Source organism: Fusarium mangiferae (genome assembly GCF_900044065.1).
Source record: "Fusarium mangiferae strain MRC7560 genome assembly, contig: FMAN_scaffold008, whole genome shotgun sequence".
NCBI lineage: Eukaryota > Fungi > Ascomycota > Sordariomycetes > Hypocreales > Nectriaceae > Fusarium > Fusarium mangiferae.
In genome coordinates, this window is record NW_024573928.1 from 747386 (window position 1) to 774064 (window position 26679).

Genomic DNA, 26679 nt, shown 5'->3' on the forward strand with positions numbered 1-26679 from the left:
CACTTTGTGGTTATAGAATTATGAATCAAAACTTTACTCTATTCAATTTATTTGCGCTTCTCTCATTGTGCACTGAACCAGTTTCGCATGAGCATTGGTTCGGCTACTTCGTTTGTGATTGTAAAGATTTAATTGTAAATTCTGGGTATTTTGCTGGTATCTTTGTTTTCGTTCTGTAGGTATCGTAACGCCAAAGTCAACCCCGTTCATTCATAATTTCGTGACCAAATTCCCAACTCTCATCAATACTAACGTCTCGCAGTCACAGACCGCACAGCTAGCACTTCTATCCTCGCAGCATACAGACTCATCAGATGGCATACGGGATCTCCCCAAATAACACTCCTCAACCTCTCCTCAGAGCACGTCACTGCTACAACTCCCTCGTCGAGACGCTCTCGCACCGTCTTGCGATCTTTGGGCTTGGCGTCGAGGTCCCCTGAGCGTAGCACCACGATACGGCCTGCGTTGCTCAGCGTGCATGGGGGGACGTCCCATGTTGGTTTCTTGCGCGATTTCTTTGGGTCTTTTCGTTGTGATGGTGGTGGTGAAGCGAGTAAGTCAAGAAGACTTTTGACGTAGGCTTTATCGGCGCGGACAACGGGATCCCCTTCGTTGACGAAGCTCAGGAAGATGCTCTTTCTGAGAGCATGAGTCTCGGGCTTTGCCAATGGGAGGAGAGACACTGGCGGTGCACCGAATGTAACGCAGTGTATTCTCTTGAAGCAATTCGTCAGGACATTTAGTTCACTCTCTGCCGCGTTCGTCTGGGCTACCATGTGCGAGTATAGCAACGCCGCAATAGCACCGCCAGCCGAATGCCCCGTGATTAAAAGACTGAACGTCGAGCGCTTGGGGTCCTCTTGAAGAAGCTGTCTCAACCTTGCAGCTACCGGGCGAACCATCTTCTTAGCAACGGAGAGAAAGCCCGCGTGGCACAAGTTTCCAGGATCGTCGAGGAAGTTGAGCGGGCTGATGGGTGCAGAATTGAGATTGACGGCCCAATCCATGAAACTTGCTGTACCGCGGATGGCGAAGACGATGGTATTCATGTCGTCCATGGATACGGACTTGATGCAGGTCTGTCTGGGACCAGCGAGCCAGTCGGACGAGACGTGGGCGTCTCGTTCGGTGCCGCGAGGTCTTTCGTAGACGCGCTGGGAGTACTGAGCTGCAAGACAAAGGAGAGGCCATGTTGGCATATGTCTGCTCTTGTTAGCAAAGAATTGACGTTTGGAGGATACACATACAGAGATAGTGGTGGTAGTGTTAACGGAAGCTTGGAGTTTGCGTATTGCTCGACTTTGGAAAAATAATTGCCCGACACGACAGACGCAGCAACATTGCATGAGGACTTTTCCTTGTTCTTTACCTTTCCCATGCCCTTGTCGACTTGATCCGTCTTTGGCTCCTGATCTGTGACAGCGTAGTTAAAGAGCGTATTCTCATTGCCCTGAACCTTCTCGTGATCAATAAGCGTCATGATATCGTTGAACCGATCATACAACGCATTCGTCGACTGAGCAATCTGCGCGCATCCATGCCAAGCCGATAGCCCATCGTCGTAGAGTTGCGGTGGAATTGATTCCTTGGCCAGATTCACCATTGATCCTGTGAAACGGTTCAACGACGATGAGAGAGTTTGGTGTGAGTTTGTCGTGGCTAGATGATGCGGTGGTGTAAACGCAGACAAGTTGGGGTGCGATTGCTGCGATCCGAGGTGATAGTGATTGTTGATCACCACCGGTTGAGTGCTGAAGCCCGGCGGTGCTGGGAGATAGCCAGCGGGCTGGAAGTGAGGCTGTGATTGAGATGCATGGTGCTGATTATACGGAAGAGCAGGTCTCAACGCTGCACGCCCATTTCCAGGATAAGGAGGTGGTTCGATCTGAGGTCTCGCAGGACGAAAGACATTAGGAGGATCTGTTATCTTGGGCTTAGAAGCAGCTATCGTTTTATTGGTCTTCGTGCCCTTTTTGGACTTCTTGCTCGACTTCTTGGGCTTCGTGCTACCAAAAAGCCAAAAGGCCATCGTGACGTGGGGTGAGGGGTTTCAGGCGCGAGTCGGAGGGTTTATTTACATCGCCATCGAGGAATGTGAGAAAAGTAACAGTAAACAAAGAGTGAAGAAGATGGCGAGAATCATGAGAAAGGTCACTCACACATGACCCAGACCCAGGCCGAGGAAGGATATTCTTAGCAACAGCTCTCATTGAGTGCTTTGCGCAGCGGGGCCTTCTCAGCCCGGTCGATCATTCCCCTGTCGAACTGTCCACCGTCAGTATAACCAGCACACCGCCTCCCCTGTAAACACGAGAATAGTGGTTGAGTTATTCTGTCCCGCAGATAAGAAAGCCCTTAGCGAACCTCACTAAAGAAGCGAAAGCTGCTGCACCCCTGTAAACCAACCGCCATTCGTCAAGCGCTAACCAATCAGTGACATACAGCCAAGGATGACTCTAAAGAGCGAGGACATTGGATGGAGGTGCAGCTGAATGCAGCTTTGGTAACTAGGATCAGTCGAGTCGGCGGCAACGGGGGATAACCCTATGGCTGGGTGACTCGATGATTGCATTGCCTTGTCTGAGGCGAAAATTAGGAGAGGGCATGTGAAATTGTGAATTGCACGAGTTGGGATTTGGGCTTTGAGACATTGAAATGGAGATGACGTGATGGAGAGGCTGTGTTGAAAGGGTGTGTTGGTTGGTGGGTTTTGGTGGTGGAGGTCAAGTAAATAGCCGGCCTCGTCGGGGTTGGAGGACTTTAGACTGATGATTAGAGGCGAAAATTACTGAGACAGCATTGTCAAAAAGTCTGTTAAAGTTATCATGGGTTACCTTACTTCTGTCTAGATATTTATGTCAGCTAGGTAGACTTCTCTGGTATCCTCTGGATTAGTGATGACATTATCTAAGTTTATGCTTAAAGAAGCCTATATGCACTAATGATTTATGAGACCTCCTTTATGACCTACCTAGGGGAGGAATGAAAACTCGAGACCGTGATCCTGAATGACAAAAAGACTTAGGTAACTTTACATAAATTTAGAATATCTACACTAAGTTTAGGATATCTTTTACTGGATTTATTTTGGCACCCTATATGAAGGTCGTGTTTTCTTGCTCCCCGAGGCCTACTTACTGTATGGCTGATGCTTCTGTGTTTTGACTACCTGTGATCTTGATGTGCAGCTCAAAAACCCTCCGACCCAGTCCCTCAACCAACGCAACCTTGGCTGCCAAATGCCTCCCGCCATCAGCCATACCGTCTTCCGCCCAGTTGTCGCCGTAAGAAGAAGGGAACAGTGCCTTCGGACCCGATGCTTGTGGAATCTCGAGCTTCTCATACTCGGCTAGGCAGAGCCGCGACCGCTGGTTCTTCATGCGCCTCTGGATCTCGCCTGCACTGAGACCCTCAATCTCACCGTACAGCTGATTTGGCTGTAAATCTCCATTCGAGGTCCGGGCGCGTTCTATGAAGCTGTGAAGATCAAAGACTCGGCACCACAGATGCCACGGAGACGGATTGGTTCTCCCTTTGAGCACTTCGCGCTGTATACCCCATATGACAGCTGTATACGCAAATCGACCAGCACCTTGTCGATTTGGCCCTTGATTCAAGTTTGATCTTGCCGGGACCTTGAGCATAAAATTAACAAAGTGAATACCGCCAAAATATCTCTCACCATCTCCTCTATGTTGGCACCTCTGAAAAACCCAGCGTGATGGTATCTGGGTGGCGCGACCTTGGTAACGGCTGAAAGGAGGGTGGCTGCCTCCGCTGTCCATGGTAAAGTCCAGCTTCTGCTTATCCAGAACGAAATACACCGGCCCGGTCTCAGGACCCTCTTCAGGAGAAGGGCCGGCCGTTGCGTTGATTGGACTCTGCTGAAGCAGAATGCTGATGTCCTTCTTGGTGGCCTCTTCAAGAGATGGAGTGAGCGACAGACGTCGATCGACGTCGCCGATTGATGACTCTACAACGAACGAACCTCGAATTATCCTGGGATTGACGGGGACAATATGCTGATGGTAGACTCTTCGATACATATTGACAGTTCCCATATACTCTAGCAGCAAGGCAGGTCGCACAAGGTAATCGTCGTCGTATGCGAGATGCATGATACCCAGCCAGAGAGTTCGGGAAGCAGCCTGCGTCCCGTCAGGCACCACCTTACAAGGGCAAATCCATAGGCTGGTGCGTATAGCGGTGTCAGTGATCTCCATTGTAGCCAGATTTCCGAGGAAATTAGCCTCATACTTTTTGTCGACCCTGTTGAAGACCCGGCGGCCAAGAATGTGAGCTGGTTCTTTGAAGGCGCTGGATGAAGGAGCCAAACAGCCGGGTGCAAACCCTTGAGGTGCAACATCAGGCCGAGCGCGCCATAGCAGGACTGACTGGTCTTTAGACTGCCGGACGATGGCCTCTTGAAGACGGAGGAATGCCTTGTCACCTTCGCCATATAGCAATGGCATGTTTAGGTTGAAGAGACCGAGCAGACAATAGGCCGCATCCTCTTTGCGCGTCGTGATACGGGACGATGCCCAGCTCATTTTGATGGAGACGGCGAAGGAGTCCAAAGTCTGAGGGAGGGTATCAAGTCCCTGACATCCAGCACAGATACCGTCGCGAACTGTAAAGACAGAATGCACTCTTTCGCTTGGGCATGCACAACGGGGTTCTCGAAACAACTGCGGCCAAATGCCAGTTCTTTTGCAAATACGATCGAGAAGTGCGACGTCTCTCGAGCCAAAGCTAACCCAGTTCTTGTCGTAAAACTCAACATTTCGCGGTGCTATGAGCTCCTGCAAGGTCCATCCTCTGGTAAACCAGAGGCTATCGAAGAAAGAAGTCTCTGATTCATCGAGGACGACATATCTTTCAGACTGATCGTAATGAATAATCTTGCTGTTGGAAGAAGTGTCGAAATCGTCGAGATAGACATAGCACTTTTCCGACTGCTGATACCATCTGAACATGGAGTTGATGGCCTCTGAGAGCTCTGCGCTGCTCGTCTTGTCGATGCAGCATGTGTCGATCCAAACATAGGATAAACCATCTTTGTCAGCCCGGTCAAGAAGATCCCAAATCTTTGTGAATGACTGACGGCCCTGCAAGTCCTGTAGTGACCCTTGTGTCAAGTCCTGAAAGGTGATTTCGTCTTTCCCCCACCGATGCGACAGGATCCCATAGGGTGGGATCTCGTCGCCAAAGAAGCTCTCGAGTCGTTCGTCGACGACATTCAAAAGCCGCATTGTGTAAGATAAATGGTGCAAGAATTGATAATTCTGTATTGAATCTAAAAGTTGAGATGGGACTTGCAATGAGGCTGATGATTGGCATCGCCTGACGAGGCTCCCAAGGAGGCATTCTTGGGGCAACAGTAGCTGCAACTGTAGGCTGTTTCGGTACCAAGGAGGCAAGAAAACGTAGGGCTTTTATTCGAGATGATAAAAACATCTCGCATAGATTGGTGTGAATTTAGTGGGTCTCGGACTGAGTATTTTTGGCACCTGGAGAGTTTTCTTGCTGCCTGGGCAATGCTTACTTGAAACGAACCTCAAAGGATACGTACAGATACGGACTGGTAGTTGCACCATAATATAATAAGTCAGAAGTCTCAAATGTCATATAGAGCATAAATAATTCTATTAAAAGTATTCCACTAAAGAGCTGTCAAGACATATTTACCATGTAGTTTTTAAAATACTTAATACCAATTGAGACCTGTGGTGGATTTCTCAAAACTGAGCGTCTCGATGCCGCAGGTTCATAGCCATATGCAAATAAGAAATCCTGCCTCATCCTGGAACGTGAAAGTAATGAAGTAAAAGGTAAATATTTAGAAATCAGAAATACAACATTTATTTAATCTTTATTTTGCTATTGGCCGCTATGTAAAAGAGTGATTCCTACGGGCTCATTCATCATCATCCGCCAATGCTTGATCATACACATCGCCAATCGCTTGTCCAAGCACTCCCATATAAAACTGTACATGATTCTCTGTTCATCCTCCTGTAAATAGCAAGTCAAATTGATGAAACGTCATAGCGCACGGCTGCATCGAGGTAGTATAAACACCACTTCAATCATAGCAATGGGTATCAATTCGCCAACTACAAGCCAACATTAGCATATCACACATTGGACCCAGATCCAAGAGAATTAACTTACACCAAAAGTCGCGATCTGAACAGCTTTCAAGCCCAGCTTGACTTCCATCCCGTTTTCGCAATCCTCACAAAGGAAGATGATACGGAAACCCGCCCACATCTTCATCTTCTCCCTACCGCATTTACCACAGGTCGGGGCATCAGTTGCTTCCTTGATCACATACTTGACGCCTGCAACTGCGAGGGCTGGTATGAGGTGGAAGACCATGTTGATCTTTTCTTTTTATAGATAATGTCTCAAGGGGGGTTGATGGGTAGGATGATCAGAGATGTGTCTGCCAGTACCTCAGCCAGAGATATCACGCTGAAGTTGGAGGGTTTGGGAAGTAGGCATAAAAATTGTGTGAGTTGATCATTTGTGTTCTTGTTTGAGCCAGATGAGTCCCCTTTCTGGAGAGGCAATCTCAAGTATATATAATTCACCTCTGGGATCACATCATGCGAGGCTGAATCCAGACACTTTTTTGGCGTACAACCACAGTCCTGCGATTCCAACATAGTTCATAGAGATGAGGTCCACTCGCAGCTCAGGGTCTCTGATCAGTATGCTTGCTGATAAGGTTATTTCACAAAGCAGGGGTAGGTCTGTGAGATGGTTGCATCGTTTGGGTGATAGCTGCCCCCAGAGACGCCAAATATTTACAGAACGCCCATACATAAGCGAGGCTGAAAGAGCGGCGTTTTTTAAGCAGTTGTTTTGTTGTATCGCTTGATATGTCATCTGAACTAATGGAGGCAAATATGGCCGTCTAAAACCGCTAGTTTGACAGAACGCCCATGCATGACCAGCTAACCAGCAATGCCCGTGCGTTACCTACCATGTTTGAGGCTGAAAGCTTCTTTAGAGTGAAAGCTATCCTCCTTAGAACGGGGATAAGGCACAATTGTGCTTTTGCCCGAGCACTTTGGGCGCGTTCATAGACTACGTAGTGTCCCCCGTATTCCCGTGTAAGTCATGGAGTAAGGTATTGTATATATTTTCGATCCTCTCTCCATCACGAACACCCCCAGGCTCTCTACGGCAGACTTGACTCGATACCTTACAACCTTTAGCTGAACAATCCATCTGTTTTAGCCTCGCAAGCATTTCATATCACTTGCCATTCACCCCAGTCAAAAAATGTCTTCAGAAACCCCTCCTCCTCCTCCAAAGGTCGAATATCCCACCAGCGTCGACAAACCTGAGCTTACAACAAGTGACAATCACACAGTTGGTGTTGACTACAACAATGGCGCCAGCTACGTCGACACAACTACAAATCAGCCAATCCATGACTCTGACGTTCACACAAGATTCTCTGGGTACGGTGATAGTGACGATGGGGATAGTGGTGGGATCGTGGAGGAGATTGTTGATGCTGTGACGGATAGTTGTGTGGTGATGTAGTCGGAAGGACTGGACTCCGTTTGAAGCTTGATTTTAATCACTATAGTCTTCTGTTCTCATCTTTTCATCTATCTGCACCGGAAGATACTCTGTCATTTTCGCTAAGTCTAAGACACTCATTCGATCGTTTTTGGCCCCTACTGTGCGTTCTTGTGCCTGAAGAATTACAGTGCTTGCATTCTTGGTAAAGCACCACACCAATTGAGCTTGAACTCTGATAAACCAGGTTGAAAATCAATAAGTAGATCAATAGTGACCTCCTCGTTAACGCTGATTGGGTAGATGCTATAACTTACACGCTATCGCAACTCAGCCGCACGAGCTGAACCCTCCATCTTTTTCCTGTTCCTCAAGTTTCAGGCCCTAAATGGGCTGATTTCAACTGCTGCGATTGCCGAATGAGTCCTACACTAGAACAACTGCCTTCACATGGTTAGCGTAGGCATATTTGCTACAAGAATGCCTCCTCGCAAATGTGCACTTTGAGCGGTATCCAATAAGCTATCAGACTAATGGGTCGTGACAAAGTTGCTCGGACGTTTGGATCGCCAAACCTGCATATCGCTAACATGAGAGGGGCTCCAAGTGCTGAAAGACCCTTGAGCCCCTCACTTCTTAAGACATGGAATGGGATGGGAAGGGCTGAATGTTTGACAGCCATGGTGGACGCCAATATACGAACTACAAAACGCCCATGCATATATATCCAAATATCCATCCCCCACAGACTCTGCATGCATGCCTTCATTCCCAAATCAGTCGCCCTAATGGATCCCCTCGCAAATCCCCAGTTGGTTCTTACGATACCGTCAAGCGAGGACTGGTCGCGCCTGCGACCCCTCGTCAAAGAGCTCTACCACGATCGCAGGCTTTCTATGGCAGAGGTCAGGGATCATTTGAAATCGCTAGGATACAGGGTCAACACGCGCATGATCAGGGCTCGAATCAGCCAATGGAACCTGCAAAGAAACAACCAGTTCCACGGCATGGTTGCGGCTCTTCGCTTACTCGATCCAGACCCTGCGTCGTGGCCAGTCCCGGAACCCTGGTTTGTGATCCGAGGACGCCATGTCCCGTTGCATGAGATCCTGCGATACTTCAGACGGAAGGGCATACAGAACCCAATTCATTGGTGTCGCTCAGCTGCAGTATCCCAGGAGGAGCCACCTGTCAGGCTTCTTCAAGAGGGAGATAGTCCTGTGGAGGGTACGAGCGAAGGTAGTTCAACAATCGCTGCGCTATCCTCAGCCAGCAGCGTGGCCATGTCCATGTCTCCTGTTAATATTCCCACGCCAATATTCACCCTCGAGCAAAAGGCAGCTGCCAGTCTAACTGACTACTGTGGAGTCTACCTCAGCCATGAAATGCATCCAGAGCCAGAGGTTCATCAGTTCACTATACACGGGCGTTTCGGGAACCGCATGCAAGAAGGTCTAGCACAGATGGTGTGTGGAGGTCCAGGCGCATTTCCACACTTCCATCAAGCTTTTGACCTTGTTCAGCCTCTCCTTTCTGACTGCCATCCAATGAGTCTTGCTCAACTGTTAGCCATCGTGTGTGAGCTCTCGGCTTGCAATGCACAAGAAGTATTGACATGCCTGCTCCGGTATTCGGCGGCGATGGCTTCGTCTTTACGGACACCCTCCCCTCTCATCCAGTTTTTGGTGTCCCTCTCCTTATTGCCACCTGCGCTACTGCAGTGCACGGCTATCTCGAGTCTTCGGGCTGCATTGGCAGTATTCTCCGATAAGTCCCCCAACACCTGGCATCGCCTCTATATCGAGGAGCGACTCTGCGACTGCCTTTACCACGGTCGAGACCGTATTGAAGGTGGATACCGCCGAGCTCAGCTTTTGCGGAACCAAGAATCGTTCTATGGACCATCCGCACGAAACGTTGTCTGGACTGTCACCAATGTCGCAGATGATCACCTAGATGGTGGTGATCTAGACGGCGCACAGTCGTACTATAGGATGGCTTTGGAACGGGCTGAACAGCTCAGTGGTTTCCCAAGAGCCAAGTTGCGCTACGCTGCTCTAGAGGGCCTAGGCAGAATAGAGCAGATGCGCTTTGAGATCACGCGCCATGATCGAGAGACTTGTTTACGACACTTGCAGGAAGCATCTCGATATGTTGATGAGTCATTGAATGAAGCACTAATATGGTTCGAGCCAACAAGTAGACGCGTAAGTCGAGTGACAGAACAACAGGGGTATATCAGGAATATTTTACACTGCCTCGGTTGACATTTGTCAGGTTTTGCTAGATGACCTCTATTTCAACAAAATTGGAGCTCTCCAGAATCCACGGTATTACTTCTTCATCTTCATCTTCGTCTGTCTCCTGAATGTCAATGTGGAAATAGCCAACGCGTCTGTATCGACGTTCATGTTCTGGGGCAGGCGTCAGAACAATCCCCACATGCGTATCTAAACTTTGAGAAGAGCCCATCCTTTGTTGGGCTCCGGAAGCGCAAGCTATAAGGAAGCTGTACAACTCGATGTTGTTTGGGAGGTCGTAGTCTGGGTGAAATGGGCATTGGCGGTGGATATGTCGTATCCCTTGGCAATTCCTATGGACGCAAATATCTTTCTTCATGCTAGAAGCAGAATTTTGACCATATTTTAACGAATCCGGAGCACCAGGTCGTAACAGGCCAGAAACCTTGACGCAATGTTTCGTTGTATCTACCAGTAGACCACGGCCTACAAAGTCTGTTGCATCGGGCAGATCGATGATGTCCGCGAGAAGAGAAACTTGTGTGGCAGGCTCATAAATGATCTGCGGTCCTTGTACATCAATGCTGGCCCAAGACCAAGTCGGCGACCTCTCATGACAAGGTGTGCCTCTTCCTCCTCTAACATACCATAGCAAACCCCGGAGTAGATGCTCCTGCCACAGCCCAAATGACCAGGTGAGTTGTGATTTGATCTGAACTTGCTTTGCAAGACCAGCCAAAGCAACCAATAAGTCTGATTTGCGGCTCAGATTCGTTGTCGAGTACTTCCTGACGAGCTCATGCCAGAAGGAGAGAAATGCGTCGTGGGCAGAATCATCAAGGCCGTAGGGTCCGAACATGGAAAACAAAACTTGATAATCTGCTTTGGCAATTGCGCCGCTGTGATAGCATGCGCCAGATCCTCCCATGGCTCCGCAACGGAGCTCGGTCCTACACTCAAGATGAACGAAGTTGCGAGTCAAGTGCACAGTCCGAGGCGACAATATTCGCTCCTGGAAAACCCACGCTCTGGTATCGAGGTGAAAGCGAGCTTTATCGAAAGGGTGCAACAGACAGTGTGGAGTACATGGTGGGACGACTTCATAGTAGAGATTCGTGCTCGCGTCCAGGCGACAAGATAGTTGGCTCAACGGATTTCTTGGCACGATCATGCTTGAGTTGCCATCAAAACATTCGGCTGCCGCGATGGTGACAGCTGCGTTCCCGAATATTTCGTTCATCTTGCCTGCCTGGTCAACCCAGTCGTCCGACGCTACAGAGGACTGACTTCCATCTTGCATGATGCAGAGGGCATCGATCCATAAATACCTAAACCCGAGACCCCTAACGACTCGAATAGAGTCTTGTAGTAGTTTCGGCAAATCTTTGACATGAATTTCTTTTTGAAACGCCGCCAAATTAGAGGATGTCATGACATAGGGCTTACTAAATCCCCAGCTGTAACTCAGGGCACAGTATTCCTTGGTGTGGTCATTATTGGCCTCGATAATCCGTATTTTCTCGGCATCCTGGAAAGCCAAAAGATCTAGCAAACGCCGGGGTCGTGCTTTTGTTTCTGTGGAACCAAGAATCAGGCTTAAAAGGTCGTCGCCGCACAGGATATGAGTACTCTGACATTCAGTAATCCAAGATCGGATGAAGTCGGCAGTTGCGTCGGAATAGGTTGTAGACTGCAGCGTCGATAAAAGGTGTTGACTGTCAGGTTTTATGCCCCCATGGCTCTCTACAATAGATTAGCCCCGAGAATTCAAGGGCGCAATAAGTTGTACCTGTGAGTGGGCGTAGTTGCAAAGTATAATCGCTGAGTATTTGATCATGGCTAAAGATCCTTGACTCTTCGCAGGGAAACAACGTCAGGAGAAAGGTAGCAGCATCTGTGTCCAATATCGCTATTGAGATGTAGATAGGGCCATTCTTGTCACCAGAAAACTGTCGATCACCATGATCTCCGGTGCATCCTACAACGGCTCCAACGATGATGGAGCAGAAGTGGCAGCCTCGTGAAGCAGCGGATAGAACATCGGTGCGGCTGGGAGAGAAGAGAAGATGCTGTGGCATCGATGGGACGCCTTCTCCGCCGCTGAGAAGGACCTCAGGTCGGAATCTGAGGCATGTTGCTCTCTCCCAGAAAGATGTACAGAGAGAGCAGAGAGTATGAGGTTGTAAAGTTCTGACATCAGATTTGTTGTCTGACATACTGGACAAGCAGGCTTGGTTTTTGTGAATGAGGCGACACTATCTGATAACGCGAGATCGCCTATGGCAGGAACCTGGGATGTAGGACTTGGTGTTATCACGCATGAAGCCTCACACGTGATGTACCAGCCAGTCAGTTCTCTTGGTGGTCGCATCGCCTAGCGCTTCTTGTCGACATGGGACAAACGTGTGACGGCATTACTGAACATGGCAGGCTGATATTATAGCCAAGGTTCATCGTGTCAGGAGGAAAAAGGAAGAAAAAGGTTAATGATAATGAGCGTGTAAGATACTAAAGCCTGGCGACGCAGGTTGTGAGGATAAAGATGTGAAGGGAAGCGCTGAGGACCCTTGAGGTGGGAATGCGCTTACCCCAGATATTGTCCCGTCCGTCCTGGTGGAACCCTTGAATGCGATCGCATTCAGAGAGTATCCACTAGGAGCAACACCATGGGAAAGGGTCCTTTGATGGGAAACGAACCACTCCCTTAGCACAAACGTCACGACGGAAATAATGTCATCCTTCATGGAGTTCCTGTCATATAAATACCCTTTCTTCTCCTTCTCGTAACTCACACCCGAAGATAATTTGCAATACCCGACTTTTACGACAACAATGTCACGAACAACCTCCCAGGCGCCAGGGCCATCCTTGCCAATTACACAACTTGACGGTATCAACGACAGAGGCTCAGTGGCAAACCAACACCGCTCTGTTTGCGAAACGCCCGTCTCCAACTTGGGTAACAGGCATGACGCTTCCAACTCAGATGAACCCAGCATCCATAGTCCCAAATCGAAGAAGACTCTGCTTCAGATCGCAACAGTCATGTCCTCACTCTGCGCCTGTGTCTTCCTCGCCGCACTTGAATTGACAATTGTGTCAACGGCACTTCCAACTATCGCCGCCCATTTTGCATCTAATTCGGGCTATACGTGGATAGGCACATCTTTTGTCCTCGCCCACACTGCCTCGACACCACCGTGGGGCAAGATTTCCGATATCTGGGGTAGAAAACCCATATTACTCGTCGCCAATGTCATATTCTTTGCGGGTAGCCTTATTTGTGCTCTGGTTGATGACCTGGCGGTCTTTATCGCTGGGCGGGCCATTCAAGGATTAGGTGCTGCTGGGATGCAAACGCTGGTGAATATCTGTATCAGCGATATGTTCTCACAACGGGACCGGGGGCTATACTATGGGCTGACATCGATTGTCTGGGCCTTTGCGTCTGGCATTGGTCCCGTTCTTGGAGGCGCACTTACGGATCGGTTGAAGTAAGTCCGTGTATGTTGTTAGGTATTCTTACTAACGGTGTCCAGTTGGAGGTGGTGTTTTTGGATCAACTGTAAGTTTACCTTACAGGCCTTTCGAGCTGTAGCTGATATCCCTAGTACCAATCACCGTTGCAGTCTTTGTTCTCTTAGTCTTCACCCTCAAACTCCCATCTCCCAACACCCCTGTTTGGGCAGGCCTGAAAGCCATCGACTGGCCCGGCAGCTTTCTCATCATAGGAGGGACTCTAATGTTGCTGCTCGGTCTTTACCTTGGCGGCGTGTACGAGCCTTGGAACTCTGCAACAGTGGTGTCTCTCATAGTTTTTGGTATGGTCACTGGCGTGTTGTTCATATGGAATGAGTGGAAATTGGCAGAGTTTCCTGTTCTGCCAGTACATCTCTTCAAGACCTGTTCATCCTCTTCAGCATACGCCGTCACATTCTTCCATGCGTTTGTGTTTCTCGGTGTTGCCTATTACCTCCCGTTATACTTTCAAGCAGTTCTCCTAGCGAGCCCACTGCGCTCGGGTGTGTTACTTCTCCCTTTCATCTTACCCATCTCAATTTCTGCTGCTCTTACTGGAGCCTACATCCAGCTCAGTGGCAAGTATCTTCTTGTCTCCCGTGTTGGGTTGATGATCATGACACTGGGGATGGGCCTGATGATCAACCTGGACATGGACATGAACTGGGCAAAATTGATCTCTTTCCAGATCCTGACAGGGATTGGGGTCGGCTTGAATTTTGAAGGCCCCTTGTTGTCTGTTCAAGCTGTTGTGCCGCATAAGGACGTTGCGGCCGCGACCACGGCGATGGGCTTTATCCGAACATTGGCCTCAGGGATATCCGTTGTCATTGGCGGGATACTGTTCCAGAACGAAATGAAAGGCGAATACCAGGCTCTTGAAGCTAGTCTGGGTCCCGACCTCGCCAGATTGTTCAATGGTGCTTCTGCGTCTGCGAGCGTTGATCTGATCAAGACCTTACCGACAGAGTCGCAGCTTGCCGTGAGGACAGCATTCTTCAATGCTCTCGACAAGATGTGGATAATGGTACGAAAACCGACCGACTTCTAATTCTTCTTTCATACTGATCTTCGACAGTACACTGCATTCTCCGGTATTGGCTTGTTGCTCAGTTTCTTTATGAAAGCGCATCATCTCAGCAAAGATCATCAGGAAGCACAATTGGGCATTGTCAATGAGGCGCGGGAATCAGACCAGGCAGGCGAGGCTAACCTTTCGACAGGCACCAGCGAGAGCCAGGAAATGCGACGTACCACTCCTAGACCTCGAGGTGTGTCGACGGCCTGATATGAAAGTAGCCAAGGAGGAGGATAGCATGATACTGCGATTTGTGGAAATTTATGAACAGGAATCATTTGGACTGGAAGTTTGATCAAACTATGTCATCAATTTCAGAACATGTTCATACTTGACTGATCGCGGCCATCATTGATGCGATTTTGGGCCACTTAGACCTAGACCTGTCCGTGCTCAACACAGTATCAAGGAGCTATTCGCACCTCCTAGCTTGGCTGTTATCTTTCGACCACGACTTAACTTTCTGTTCACGCAAGAGTCATCATTCCTCAGAAACAATTGAACCTTAAAAAGCCGATGCCAATGAAACTACGGAAGTAGATTAACGCGGTGCGTGTCTCTTCTCAGTTTTCATTCGATCCTGCAAGAGCAGAGATGAATGAGCCATGTTCAACCAACACCTCCAACAGAAGAGATGCTTCATCATCGCTTGACGGTCAACCAGACGGCTTCACAGAGCATGGAGATGACAACAATCCAAACCTTCCGCTTTTACATAGTCGCAGACATTCTTCTACGTCCGGCAGTACCCTGTCGACTCCAGATAACACTCTCGACGATGAAGAAGCAAACAAAGTATTGGCCAAGATTGACAGAGCCATCATCCCATTACTGTTCATAAGCTATATGTTGAATTTCATGGACAAAGTCATTCTATCCAGCGCCGCTGTCTTTGGACTAAGAGAGGATACTGTATGTCCACCATTCGATCTCAGACCTACAACACTGACATTGTTGCAGCATCTCAAAGGCCAGCAATACAGCTGGGTTGGCAGCGTCTTTTACCTAGGTTATCTCCTATGGACATATCCAACCATTGTTCTCGTTACACGTCTGCCAACTGGGAAATATCTCACAGTAAACACACTGTTTTGGGGCTTGGTCGTTGCACTCACTGCGGCGTGCCATAACTTCGGCGGCCTTTTGGTCACACGATTTCTCCTGGGCGTCGCAGAGGCTACGATAACGCCCGGTTTCATGTTTCTGACTTCAACTTGGTATACGCGCGATGAGATGCCGACTCGTGTTGGAATCTGGTTTTCTGGGAACTCTGTTGGAGGCTTGGTAGCCAGTCTGCTTGCATTTGCAGTTGGTCACGTCGATGGAGCATCGATACGACCTTGGAGGTGGATGTACATCATCTTGGGCACCACGACTTTTATGTGGGCAATTCCTTTGTCTTTCCTTCTTCCAGACAACATCTCTAAAGCTCCTTTCCTCGCGCCAAAGGAGAGAAGGATCGCGGCACAGCGTGTAGAATCTTCCGGTACTGGTACGACTGAACATACGAATTGGAAATGGGATCAGGTCCGTGAGTGCTTGATTGACCCCAAATCTTGGTTCATCGTGGGTATCGAGCTATTCACGCAGATTCCGAACGGCGGATCACAAAGCTTTGCGAATATCGTGGTCGAGTCTTTCGGATTCACGAATTTGCAATCCACACTTATCAACATACCTTACTCACTTCTATCAGCAGGTATCATATCAGGAAGCGGATACCTGGCTGGCCGATTCCGCACGTTGAACTGCATTTTGATCGTCTTTGTTATCATGCCATGTGTTACTGGCAGTGCAATCATTTACAAGCGAGACAATGTGCCTCACAGCATCCATCTTTTCGCCTACTTCCTCCTCTCGAGCGGATCTGCAGCAATGCCTCTCAACATGGCACTTGTACAATCGAATTATCGAGGCATTACCAAGAAGATGACCATAACGGCCATGCTGTTCATCACATATTGTGTTGGAAACATGGCAGGTCCGCATTTCTTCCTGAAGTCTGAGGATCCATTGTATGAGACCGCATTCAAGGCTATCGCTGTCTGTTACAGCTTGGCTACAGTATGTGCTGTATGTTTAAGAACCTATCTCAAAGGGATGAATGAAAAAAGAACAGGAGAAGAGGGCATCGTTGGAAGTGCTGGCTCAGGGGGTGTTGTACGAGGGGATGTTCAGGGGCATGGAGATTTCTCGGACCCTGAATCAGATGTGACGGATTGGCAGGTTGTCGGTTTCAGATACAGACTTTGATCAATCCTATTTTATTCACTCCGATACTGCTAAATTCACGCATGGGTGGTTTTCTGGCCGTCATTGCAGGGCGCTTTGGCCTGGGACTGTCGATAACCTTGTCTGAATAACTCAATAAAAAGGTCAAGGCATCCAACCTACCGGGATTGAAGCTTTATTTTACAGTTCATAGTAGCAAAATATATATGATATTCAAGAAAACCGCAAAGCTTACGCGGTTGTTATACCTTTCCCTGAAAAACTTTAATTGTTCACTGTTATATAAGACCTCTTCATTCCGTTTGGCCACAGTGCTAGTCTCGCCTTCAACTGATTTAGGTAAGTCACGTGGGCCCCCGGCTGAGTGTTTCACCGACCCGTCAAATCGCCCCATATCGTTTGAAAGCACCAAGGCACCCACTCTGAACTTTCGACATCCACAACGAAAGTCCAGCTCTTTTTCTGGACCATCAATACCTTTTTCCCAGCGCATCAGAAGTTTGATCGCGTATCGCTCGAAAATGTCGTGGAGAAGCCAAGGAATCACCGGTTCCAACAACATCCCTCTCGGGAAGCGTCGCTTTGGAGATGAGGAGGAGGAGTTTAATGGCAACGCTGGAGTCGATCGCGACTTGAAGCGTGGACGCGATCCCGAGCCTCGCGGCGACGCTGACGGACCTCGACGACGAAAGAAGCGAAACCGATGGGGTGATGCATCCGAGAACAAAGCGGCTGGCCTCATGGGCTTGCCCACTGCTATCTTGTCCAACATGACAAGTGAACAGCTTGAGGCCTACACACTGCATTTGCGTATCGAGGAAATCTCCCAGAAGCTTCGCATCGACGATGTCGTCCCAGCTGACGGCGATCGGTAAGTTTTTCTTCGTCGATATATCGATGCAATGCTAACTCATGACAGATCTCCTTCTCCCGCTCCTCAGTACGATAACCACGGTCGACGTATTAATACACGAGAGTACCGATACCGAAAGAAGCTCGAAGATGAGCGCCACAAGCTCATCGAGAAGGCCATGAAGACCATTCCTAACTACCACCCGCCACAGGATTACCGTAGACCTACTAAGACTCAGGAGAAGGTCTATGTTCCTGTTAACGATTATCCGGAAATTAACTTCAGTATGATTGCTAACCCTTTAACCCTACTTACCAAAATTATCCCCTGTTTTTGTTTTCCTTTTGGAGTTTGATCAGACTCACCATCACACCCGGTGGTGTTTGAGGCCTGGTCCTTCATCGAATGGACTAACCCTTACACGTTCATCTAATCGTTGCGAATCAGACACTAACACTAGCTCTCTCGTACTAAAGTTGGTTTACTTATCGGACCTCGAGGTAACACTCTGAAGAAAATGGAGGGAGACTCAGGTGCCAAGATCGCCATTCGCGGCAAGGGCTCCGTAAAGGAGGGTAAGGGTCGGTCTGATGCCGCGCACGCAAGCAACCAGGAAGAAGATCTGCACTGTCTCATCATGGCCGATACCGAAGAGAAGGTCAACAAGGCCAAGAAGCTCATCCACAACGTCATTGAGACTGTAAGTCCACTCTCAAGCCCCATAAGATCTATACTAACACAGTCCAGGCTGCGTCTATTCCTGAAGGCCAGAACGAACTCAAGCGTAACCAGCTCCGAGAACTCGCCGCCCTCAACGGTACCCTCCGAGACGACGAGAACCAGGCTTGCCAGAACTGTGGCAAGATCGGTCATCGCAAGTACGACTGCCCTGAGAAGCAAAACTTCACTGCGAGCATTATCTGTCGCGTTTGTGGCAACGCTGGTCATATGGCTCGCGATTGTCCCGACCGACAGCGTGGTGCTAGCTGGCGCAACAACGATGCTGGTGCTCGCCCTGCTGGTCGTATCGGTGGCGGGGATGATGTTGACCGTGAATACGAGGTAAGAAATCTGCTGTTTCTCCTACTTATGCAATACTAACGCACATTAGCAACTCATGCAAGAGCTTGGTGGAGGGTCTTCTGGAGCTCCTGCGCGTATTGAGGCCGGCCCTGGCGCTCAGAACAACGGAGACGCGAAGCCTTGGCAGCGAGGCCCTACTGGTGGACCTGCACCATGGCGCAGCCGCAACCAGGATTCTAACGAAGGTGGATCGGCAGCTCCCTGGGCTAGAGATCGCGGTGGTCGTAACGACGATCATCAAGGCGGTAACGCTGGCGACAGCTACTACGGACAGGCTTACGCAGGTGCTTCAGGTGCTGCCGCTCCTTGGGCGCAACAGGCTCCTGGAACTCAGGGTGGGTATGCTGGTTATCCTGGCTATGGTGCCTACGGTGCTGCTCCCGGAATGGGAGCTCCTCCTGGTCTTGGAGCTCCTGGCAGTGCGCCTCCTCCTCCTCCTGGTGCTCCCCCAGGCCTGGGAGACATTAACGCCTTTATTCAGCAATATGCCGGCGCTGCACCTCCTCCTCCGCCGCCTTCTGGAGACGCCCCGCCACCACCTCCCAGTGATCAGCCTCCGCCTCCCCCGCCTCCGGGTGCTTAAATGAGCAGACTAACGAGGCTGGTTGGTTCTGGGGGCTTTCTGACACAGCTTTAAACCTCAACTATAGTTTAAGAATCGTTATATAACCGGACACCGACCACGGAGGATAAGCGATCGTTTCTAACGTGGCAGCGAACTAACCACTGACTGCAATATGAGACTGCGTTTTATTGCTTTATATGAACGAGCTTTGATGTTCAGCTTGTGTTTTGCGAGAGAATTCACTAAAAGCAAGGAACTAATCGCGTAGGCAATTTGTACTTGATAATTGAGTCGTTTTAGTTATGATCTGTGTCTCCTATCGCTGTGATCTTTCTGAAGAATGTCTCCAACTGTGAAATGCCCTGTCTAGGAGAGGAAAGCAAACTCGAGACCTTGATCCTACCTAAAGGACACAAAGACTTAGGTAACTTAGGAAAAGTTGAGGATACCTATTGCTGGGCTTATCTTAATACCCTATAAGGTCGTATGTGTTCTTGCTCCCCGAGGCCTGTTTATGCACGTAAACTCATTTAATGCAGCTCATACATGCGTAGACCCCGCATTGCAGTGGTTCTGGCGTCATTGTACGTATCTTTCTACCTCCCAGAACAGGGAGCTTGGGCCATGTGACAAGGGAATGGAAGCTACGCAATCAGCAACAGTTGCCTCATCTTGGCTCATCAAGTTCTACAAACTTCATCTCGTTTTGGTACTCGACGATATTTTCAGTTTTTGGTGCACTCGAGTGAGGTGACTACGACGCACTAAGGAAGTCGCGCTCTTGAGGCGTCTTGTGCAGTGCCTTCTTGTTTCGTTTTCATGACGAGGGTCATCTGATCTAACTAGATCCCTCTTCCGTCTCGTACTCACTCTCCCTCAACTGCCTTGTCTCATCTTCCATCTTCTTGGCTCTTCTCTTCGTGATTCCCAGCCTCTGCACTACTACGCGCTGATTCGAGACCTGACCATGATCCTACAACTTTAATCGTCATATACTTTTCACCTACTTTAGAATTCTTTTCCACCTCGCGACGCACTAACGTGGGCGCGTCACCTAGGATTACCTCAGCTCCAATTCAAACCAAATCATCATCTCATCATGAGGGCTAAGAATCCCCTTGCCTTCCGGCCAGGGCCTGTGTCCTTCTGGACGACTTTTATATACCTCGCTCTGTTTATTCCTCTCATTTGGGTTCACGAAACTGTTCCTTCAGCTCCGGCTGACCGGTCGCTGTATCAGGGTCTCAATTTGACGGAGGCATGGCTCGATCTACAAACCATTACTCGCGCCTATCATCCCTACAACAGTCACGAAAATGACCGAGTACGCGAGTTCCTCATTAACCGCACCAAGGAGATTCTCGATCGCAATGATATGTCGTATACCACGGAAACGATTGGTGGTGTAGTTTGGCACTCAAGGTGAGTCTCCGTCGCGCTCTCATACGCACATCGTTAACATGAGTAGAACATCTTCTCTGGAGAACCAAGATTTGCCTGTATCAGCTCAAGATAAGCCTCGTGGAGCAACGCTCTTCGATGACAGAACTTCTAACGTTTCCTGGACTTACAACACTGCTCGGCGCATGGGCTCTAATATCTCCAAAGGAACATGGTTGGGACAGTACTTTGAGGGCAACAATTACTATGTCTACATCCACGGCAAAAACGACCCTGAGGGTGAATGGTGGCGTGATGAATCCAAGTACAAGAAGTTCCGTGGCGAGGGCGGTGTTCTTGTCAACTGTCACTTTGATTCGTAAGTGGTTGACAAAACCTTGCGTTTCTTTGACTGACAATGTTTTAGCGTTTCTACCGGTTATGGTGCCACCGACGATGGTATGTCCTGCGTGTCGATGCTCCAGCTCTTGAGCTACTTTACACTCAAAGGACGTCAACCCAAGAACGGCATCGTTCTGCTCTTCAACAACGCCGAAGAGGATGGGCTTCTCGGTGCCAGAGCCTTCGGCTATACTCCCTTGTTACTATTCATTCACACATTCGTCAACCTTGAAGGCGCTGGAGCTGGAGGCCGTGCGCTGCTTTTCCGTACCACTGACTTGCAGGCTGCCAAGGCCTACACCAAGAGCCCTCATCCGCTGGGATCCGTTGTAGCTGCTAATGCTTTCGAGAGAGGTGTGATCAAGAGCGCAACCGATTACGAGATCTTCGCAGATGCCTATGGACAAAGAGGACTTGACATTGCTTTCTATGAGCCTCGCGCTCGGTACCATACTAACCAAGACGATACACGACACACATCTGTTAACAGCATTTGGCACATGCTCTCAGCTGCTCTCGCGTCGACTGAGCACCTGTCGAAGACGACCGGTACCATCTTCAATGGCGACCGTTCCGATGGCAACTCTGATCTTGCTCAGAATGGCAAACAAGCTGAGGGTGTCTGGTTCGATATCTTTGGTGCTGCGTGGGCCGTGTTCGCGCTTAGAGGACTCTTTGCATGGTCTCTAACACTTCTCGTCGCCACGCCGCTGATCCTCATTGCTTTCACGTACATCCTGGCTCGCAAAGACAAATACTACTTCTTTTCTAGAGACATCAAGATGCATCACGACATTAACGATGACCCAGTTGTGTTGGGCGGGTGGAAGGGGTTCTTCCGCTTTCCATTTGCCCTCGCTTTCGCTGGAGCACTAACTATTGCATCTACTCTTCTGATTGCTAAGTTCAATCCGCTGATTATTTACAGCAGCGGGTACGCTGTGTAAGTGGCTTTTTCTCTCTGTTGATATATCAGAAACTAATGTCTCCCAGGTGGTCTATGACTCTTTCCATCTTTTACTTCTCGTTTTGGCTCATCATGCGTGGAGCCAGTTTTGTTCGCCCCAGTGCACTTCATCGAGGCTTCGTTTTGATGTGGCTCTTTGCTCTTGGCTGGGGCGTACAAGTTGTGTGTGCTGTGGCAGAAGATCGTATGCATATTGGTGCCCTTTATGCAACCGTTTTCTTCCAATCTGCCATTTTCCTCGCCCTGTTCATTTCTCTTTTGGAGCAATTCGCGTTGCTTGGGAAGCACGACTTTGCAATGCAGCTTCACGACGCACATCAGGCGCGTGATATTTCTAGCCGCGATAATGAGAATGAATCGAGACCTCAGACAGAGAGTGAATCTGCTCATGCTGAGGCGGATGATGACGAGGACAGATCTGAGGATGCTACCGAGACTACGCCGCTTAGAGCCGGTGAATCAGGATATGGCTCCAACGCCCCGACCTCGTTTGCCAACACGTACCGCCGTTCCGTTGCTGAAAACTCGCCCTCTCCGCCTAGTATGCGACGATACCAGCCTTTCGAGCATGAACAGAGTTGGTCTGGACGCCTTCCTACGTGGACTTGGATTCTCCAGTTCCTCTTTCTGGCTCCCGTACCCGTGATTCTGTTTGGAAACATTGGCCTGGTTGTTATGTCTGCTACCCAGATGACAGGTACTGACGGAGGTAGCCTCCTTGTTCCTGTCTTGTCATTGGGCATTTTGAGCATTTTCTTGTTGCTCCCACTCACGCCTTTCATCCACCGTGTTACTCACCATATTCCGCTGTTCCTCTTGTGTGTTTTCGCTGGCACCTTCATCTACAACCTGATCGCATTCCCGTTTTCCGATAGTAACCGTTTCAAGTTTTACTTCCAGCAAGTGATCGACTTGGATAACGGTACCAACACGGTGTCTATTGTAGGACTCGAGGAATATGCACGATCTGTCATCAGCACCGTGCCGAGCACTCTGGGCCAAGAGATCAAGTGTCAGCCAGCTGTCGGACGTGATCTTTCTGATTGCCAATACGACGCCTCGTCGTTGACGCCCAGACTGTACAGGAATAAAACTCCTGATGATTTGATCTCAGTCGAGACGATATATGGCAGCGATGGTAGTAAAGCACGACTTCGAATTGATGCTATTGACTCAAGGCTTTGCTATGTTCGCACATCACGACCCATTTATGGATTCGCCGTGGATGGTGCAAGCCCAAGAGATCCTCGTTTTGGAAAGTTCCCTTCAGAGGGTTTCAGCAGCGTCCAGCTCTGGCGCCGCGATCGAGATCGGCCCTGGACATTGAACTTGTATCTGAACGAGGCGAATACCCTTTCTGCTCTGGACTACACGACTCAAAAGGAAGTCGAGTCCCAGGGAGACCACGAATTAAGAGTGCGGTCAGCGGGACAAGCAGCTGATCGTCTTGAAGTCACTGTCAGCTGTGCTTACAGTGATGCCAACACGGCTGGAACAATCCCTGCTCTTGACGAGCTTCTCAAGTACATGCCGACTTGGGCTGCAGTCACCAAGAAGAATGTTGGACTTGTAGAAGTCCGTAAGACTCATAAAGTCTGAGGGAGGATAGACAGTACATGAGCATGACCGGAACCTGCAAGATTTGGCTGAAGCATTCTAGAGTGGCTCCTGAGTACGGGTTCAAGGCATGGTGCTAGCCATGGGTTGGAGTTTGGGACTGGTTTGATGCATTGGTTTGGTTTGGCTTGGCCTGTTGTTTAACGATTGAGTAACCTGAGTGCCGTAACGAATATGACTGTCGAATATGCTCAATGGCCTGAAGGGTGTGTGAGTGAGTTTTGGTATAGTAATGCCATGGTAAACATTATTTGACGCCAGACTTGGGCCAGTGAATTAACCTAGAAGTCATCTCAGGACATAAATATACGAGAAATTAAGACACCAGTCAATGCAACCCTGTAGATAGGTTTTCCGTGTCTTTTAGTTTCGTTATCTAGCTACCGGGTAGCTCGGGTTAGTCGAAGACTCCGCCAATGGATTTCGTCATCCCTTATCTTGAATATCACTACTTCACTTCAGCATTCACCAAACTCAGCAACATATAATGGCACCTCAAATATGGCTGCCCTCAGAACGCTCTGGAAGCGCTCAACAGAAAGCCCTCATCCACTACATCTGTGGTAACCCAGGCCTCATCGAGTACTACACCGACTTCCTCAGTCATGTACGCGGCCTTTTAGACAAGATCGAGACAGACACTGCTTACGATATCTACGGCACAAACTTGCTGGGCTTCAGCGACGATGATCATGAACCGTTCAGCTCAAAAAACAAGCCATGGGATTTGGAGGGACAGATTGAGGGCATGTACGATATCGTTGCGGCCAAAGGAAAAGGGTACGACTTTGTGATTCTCATGGGCCATTCTGTTGGGTCATTCATCACTGTTGAGATCTTCCATCGCCATATGAAGAATCCGGAGCGAGCGCCGCACTTGAAGCTTCGACATGGATTTCTGATATGTCCGACGCTTACGCACCTCGCTCGATCATCCAATGGTGTACAGTTCGAGTTGTTGCGACGATTCATTCCCTTCCTCGACACCGCAGCTTTCCTCCTTGCACGTCTTCTTCTCGGCCTTCTAAGTGTTGCAAGCGTTACATGGATCGTTCAGCGCCTTCTGGGCTTTACACCTGCGAGCGCAGACATCACTGCGCGATGGTTGAAGAGCAGAGATGGCGTGTTGCAGGCGGTTCATCTAGGATTGACGGAGCTGGAGATGATCACCGAGGAGAAGTGGAACGACGATCTATGGGACACGGCAGGAGAGGATAATGGAGTTCCAAAGTTCTTTTTGTTCTATGCCAAGAAAGATCATTGGATTCATGATGACGAGAGAGACGGCATCGTGGAGAAGAGAGGAGACAAAGCGAGGATCGTGCAGGATGAAGGGGATATTCCTCACGCTTTTTGCACGAGAGAGGGTAAGTTGACCATAGAAAAGTTTGTGGCGGTTGCTAACAAGTTTAGATGCGAGCTTAGAGGTTGCAAGGAGAGTCTGCGGTTGGGTCGAAGAGATCGAAGCGGCCAAGAAGTGAAACGAGGTGAAACAAAGCTGGGTCAAGAATACGAGGCCCAGTCCCTTTGTTCAAGGGCCACTTGACAAACAACAATAGACGTGTACAGTGAGCATTGGCCCGTAACTGAACATCACGAAGCTGACTTCCAAAAGACTAGACAAGTTTGCCACGATCTTATGCATAATAGAAATGATTTCCATTGGATCTCGATCGAAACTATATAATCAGCCACATAATGAAATGGTTGGCCTTGTCTATTTACGGCGTGACATCGCTTGCTGCACTCCCCGCATGAGGCCGCGTAAGGTTTTCGGGCGCCGGTTGTGCCAGAAACGGCGACAGACGTCGACCACTTTTTTTACTTGGAGATGACTAGTCATGTTTTGCTAGGTCTACTTCTAGAAGGTGAGTGTTTACTCGGATGATGAGGATTTTGATCACGGTTTTGGTGGTATGATTCTGACTGTCTCAGTTTGTTGATTCATCGCTGTCGATTCACGATCAATTGAGGGCAGAAAAGTGAGACAAGTGTCACTGGTATATTTGCTATATTCTGGTGGTTCAAGACCATTAATTATTAACCCGTGATTCCAATCACAAATCCGAATCCAATTCCCATGTACACATATTCCATTCCTCCTCATCACTTTCCTTTCAGCTCGTAACAATGCCTGTCACCTCACGTGCAAACTAAGTAGTCTTTCACGATGAGGAAATGGCGCTCATAATTGACTCCATTTACAGAGCAAGGGCCATGAGGGCAGCCATGGCCATGGCGCCGAGACCCTTGAGGCCAGCAGCGCTGTTCTCGCCGACACCTGAGGGAGCGGGAGTGCTGGTGGCACTGCCGGCAGCCTCGGACTTGGTGGTGGGAGTCTCGATGACGGGAGGAACAGCGGTGGTCTTGCTCTCAACGACAGGAGGGACAGAGGTGGTCTCGACGGCGGTGGTCTCAACAGCAGTGGTCTCGACGGCGCTGGTGGTGACGACAACCTTGGTGGAGGTCTCGACCTTGGTGGTGTCGGCCTTGGAGGACTCCTCGGCGGAGCCGGAGCCGCTGCCGCCGGAGCAGAGCTTCTCAGTAGCAGGGAGGACCTCGTCTGGGGTGAGTCAGTCAGTATAAGTGTCAACGAAGTATTGAGTATTTGGGACTTACTGATGGCAACGTCGGAACCACACTTGGTGATCACACAACCAGTAGCGGCGCTTCGGACATCGTCGAAGCTCTTGCAGACACAGGTGAGATCGGTGGTCTCACACTTGGTCTTGCTGGTAATAGCGTCGTCAAGGCAAGGAATAGCGCACTTGGGGACGTCGCTGAGGGACTGAGCCGAGACGGCAGTGGCGAGGGCAGCAATAGCGAAAGAGTACTTCATCTTGAAGGTTGTTCTTGGTTGTCTTTAAAGTTGATAAACTTGTTGATATGCGAGAAGACACAACGAGTGTAGAGAGGCAAGGCTGAAGCTGATGCTGAATTGGTCCAATGGAAGCGAGTGGATGAGGAGGGAAAGAAAGAAGGAAGCTTGAGAGATGGATGAGAAGAGGCTTTATGTATGTGAAGGTTGGAAAGGGAATCTCAATCAACAAGTCAGCTCGACTTGGTTAGAGCGTGACGGTGCCGTTGCCCGTTAACCATTACAGGGAAGACCAGCCTCTTTTCCTGCAGACTTGCAAGTCAACTTCTTGTTCTTGATTCTGATCCTCGTCCTTTCTGGAGTCTAGTGTGAGTGGACTGTGG

At 49.3% G+C, this 26679-nt stretch overlaps 12 protein-coding genes across 12 annotated transcripts; 7 read left to right on the forward strand and 5 right to left on the reverse strand.

Annotated features, from left to right (window-relative positions):
• Positions 1 to 248: 248 nt before the first annotated feature.
• On the reverse strand, positions 249 to 2032 carry FMAN_11202 (uncharacterized protein; the record flags this gene model as incomplete). The annotated part of the gene is made up of 2 exons (XM_041833987.1): positions 249 to 1206; positions 1251 to 2032. 2 exons carry the CDS (start codon positions 2030 to 2032, stop codon positions 249 to 251), a joined length of 1740 nt encoding a protein of 579 aa, XP_041684295.1.
• Positions 2033 to 3137: 1105 nt separating this feature from the next.
• On the reverse strand, positions 3138 to 5255 carry FMAN_11203 (putative beta transducin-like protein; the record flags this gene model as incomplete). Its single annotated transcript, XM_041833988.1, has 1 exon — positions 3138 to 5255. The coding sequence occupies one exon, from the start codon at positions 5253 to 5255 to the stop codon at positions 3138 to 3140; it is 2118 nt and encodes a 705-aa protein (XP_041684296.1).
• Positions 5256 to 5920: 665 nt separating this feature from the next.
• FMAN_11204 (uncharacterized protein) lies at positions 5921 to 6384 on the reverse strand (the record flags this gene model as incomplete). The annotated part of the gene is made up of 2 exons (XM_041833989.1): positions 5921 to 5992; positions 6178 to 6384. The coding sequence occupies 2 exons, from the start codon at positions 6382 to 6384 to the stop codon at positions 5921 to 5923; spliced, it is 279 nt and encodes a 92-aa protein (XP_041684297.1).
• Positions 6385 to 7296: 912 nt separating this feature from the next.
• On the forward strand, positions 7297 to 7723 carry FMAN_11205 (uncharacterized protein; the record flags this gene model as incomplete). The annotated part of the gene is made up of 2 exons (XM_041833990.1): positions 7297 to 7554; positions 7610 to 7723. 2 exons carry the CDS (start codon positions 7297 to 7299, stop codon positions 7721 to 7723), a joined length of 372 nt encoding a protein of 123 aa, XP_041684298.1.
• Positions 7724 to 8330: 607 nt separating this feature from the next.
• Positions 8331 to 9809, forward strand: FMAN_11206 (uncharacterized protein; the record flags this gene model as incomplete). Its single annotated transcript, XM_041833991.1, has 1 exon — positions 8331 to 9809. The coding sequence occupies one exon, from the start codon at positions 8331 to 8333 to the stop codon at positions 9807 to 9809; it is 1479 nt and encodes a 492-aa protein (XP_041684299.1).
• Positions 9810 to 9825: 16 nt separating this feature from the next.
• FMAN_11207 (uncharacterized protein) lies at positions 9826 to 11998 on the reverse strand (the record flags this gene model as incomplete). Its single annotated transcript, XM_041833992.1, has 2 exons — positions 9826 to 11525; positions 11572 to 11998. 2 exons carry the CDS (start codon positions 11996 to 11998, stop codon positions 9826 to 9828), a joined length of 2127 nt encoding a protein of 708 aa, XP_041684300.1.
• Positions 11999 to 12614: 616 nt separating this feature from the next.
• FMAN_11208 (uncharacterized protein) lies at positions 12615 to 14589 on the forward strand (the record flags this gene model as incomplete). The annotated part of the gene is made up of 4 exons (XM_041833993.1): positions 12615 to 13276; positions 13322 to 13347; positions 13394 to 14328; positions 14380 to 14589. The coding sequence occupies 4 exons, from the start codon at positions 12615 to 12617 to the stop codon at positions 14587 to 14589; spliced, it is 1833 nt and encodes a 610-aa protein (XP_041684301.1).
• Positions 14590 to 14973: 384 nt separating this feature from the next.
• On the forward strand, positions 14974 to 16632 carry FMAN_11209 (uncharacterized protein; the record flags this gene model as incomplete). The annotated part of the gene is made up of 2 exons (XM_041833994.1): positions 14974 to 15291; positions 15340 to 16632. The coding sequence occupies 2 exons, from the start codon at positions 14974 to 14976 to the stop codon at positions 16630 to 16632; spliced, it is 1611 nt and encodes a 536-aa protein (XP_041684302.1).
• Positions 16633 to 17132: 500 nt separating this feature from the next.
• Positions 17133 to 19130, forward strand: FMAN_11210 (uncharacterized protein; the record flags this gene model as incomplete). Its single annotated transcript, XM_041833995.1, has 5 exons — positions 17133 to 17482; positions 17531 to 17748; positions 17941 to 18164; positions 18212 to 18526; positions 18576 to 19130. The coding sequence occupies 5 exons, from the start codon at positions 17133 to 17135 to the stop codon at positions 19128 to 19130; spliced, it is 1662 nt and encodes a 553-aa protein (XP_041684303.1).
• Positions 19131 to 20211: 1081 nt separating this feature from the next.
• FMAN_11211 (uncharacterized protein) lies at positions 20212 to 23460 on the forward strand (the record flags this gene model as incomplete). Its single annotated transcript, XM_041833996.1, has 4 exons — positions 20212 to 20534; positions 20581 to 20871; positions 20920 to 21837; positions 21888 to 23460. 4 exons carry the CDS (start codon positions 20212 to 20214, stop codon positions 23458 to 23460), a joined length of 3105 nt encoding a protein of 1034 aa, XP_041684304.1.
• Positions 23461 to 23965: 505 nt separating this feature from the next.
• FMAN_11212 (uncharacterized protein) lies at positions 23966 to 24959 on the forward strand (the record flags this gene model as incomplete). The annotated part of the gene is made up of 2 exons (XM_041833998.1): positions 23966 to 24845; positions 24892 to 24959. 2 exons carry the CDS (start codon positions 23966 to 23968, stop codon positions 24957 to 24959), a joined length of 948 nt encoding a protein of 315 aa, XP_041684305.1.
• Positions 24960 to 25679: 720 nt separating this feature from the next.
• On the reverse strand, positions 25680 to 26317 carry FMAN_11213 (uncharacterized protein; the record flags this gene model as incomplete). The annotated part of the gene is made up of 2 exons (XM_041833999.1): positions 25680 to 26041; positions 26098 to 26317. The coding sequence occupies 2 exons, from the start codon at positions 26315 to 26317 to the stop codon at positions 25680 to 25682; spliced, it is 582 nt and encodes a 193-aa protein (XP_041684306.1).
• Positions 26318 to 26679: the final 362 nt, after the last annotated feature.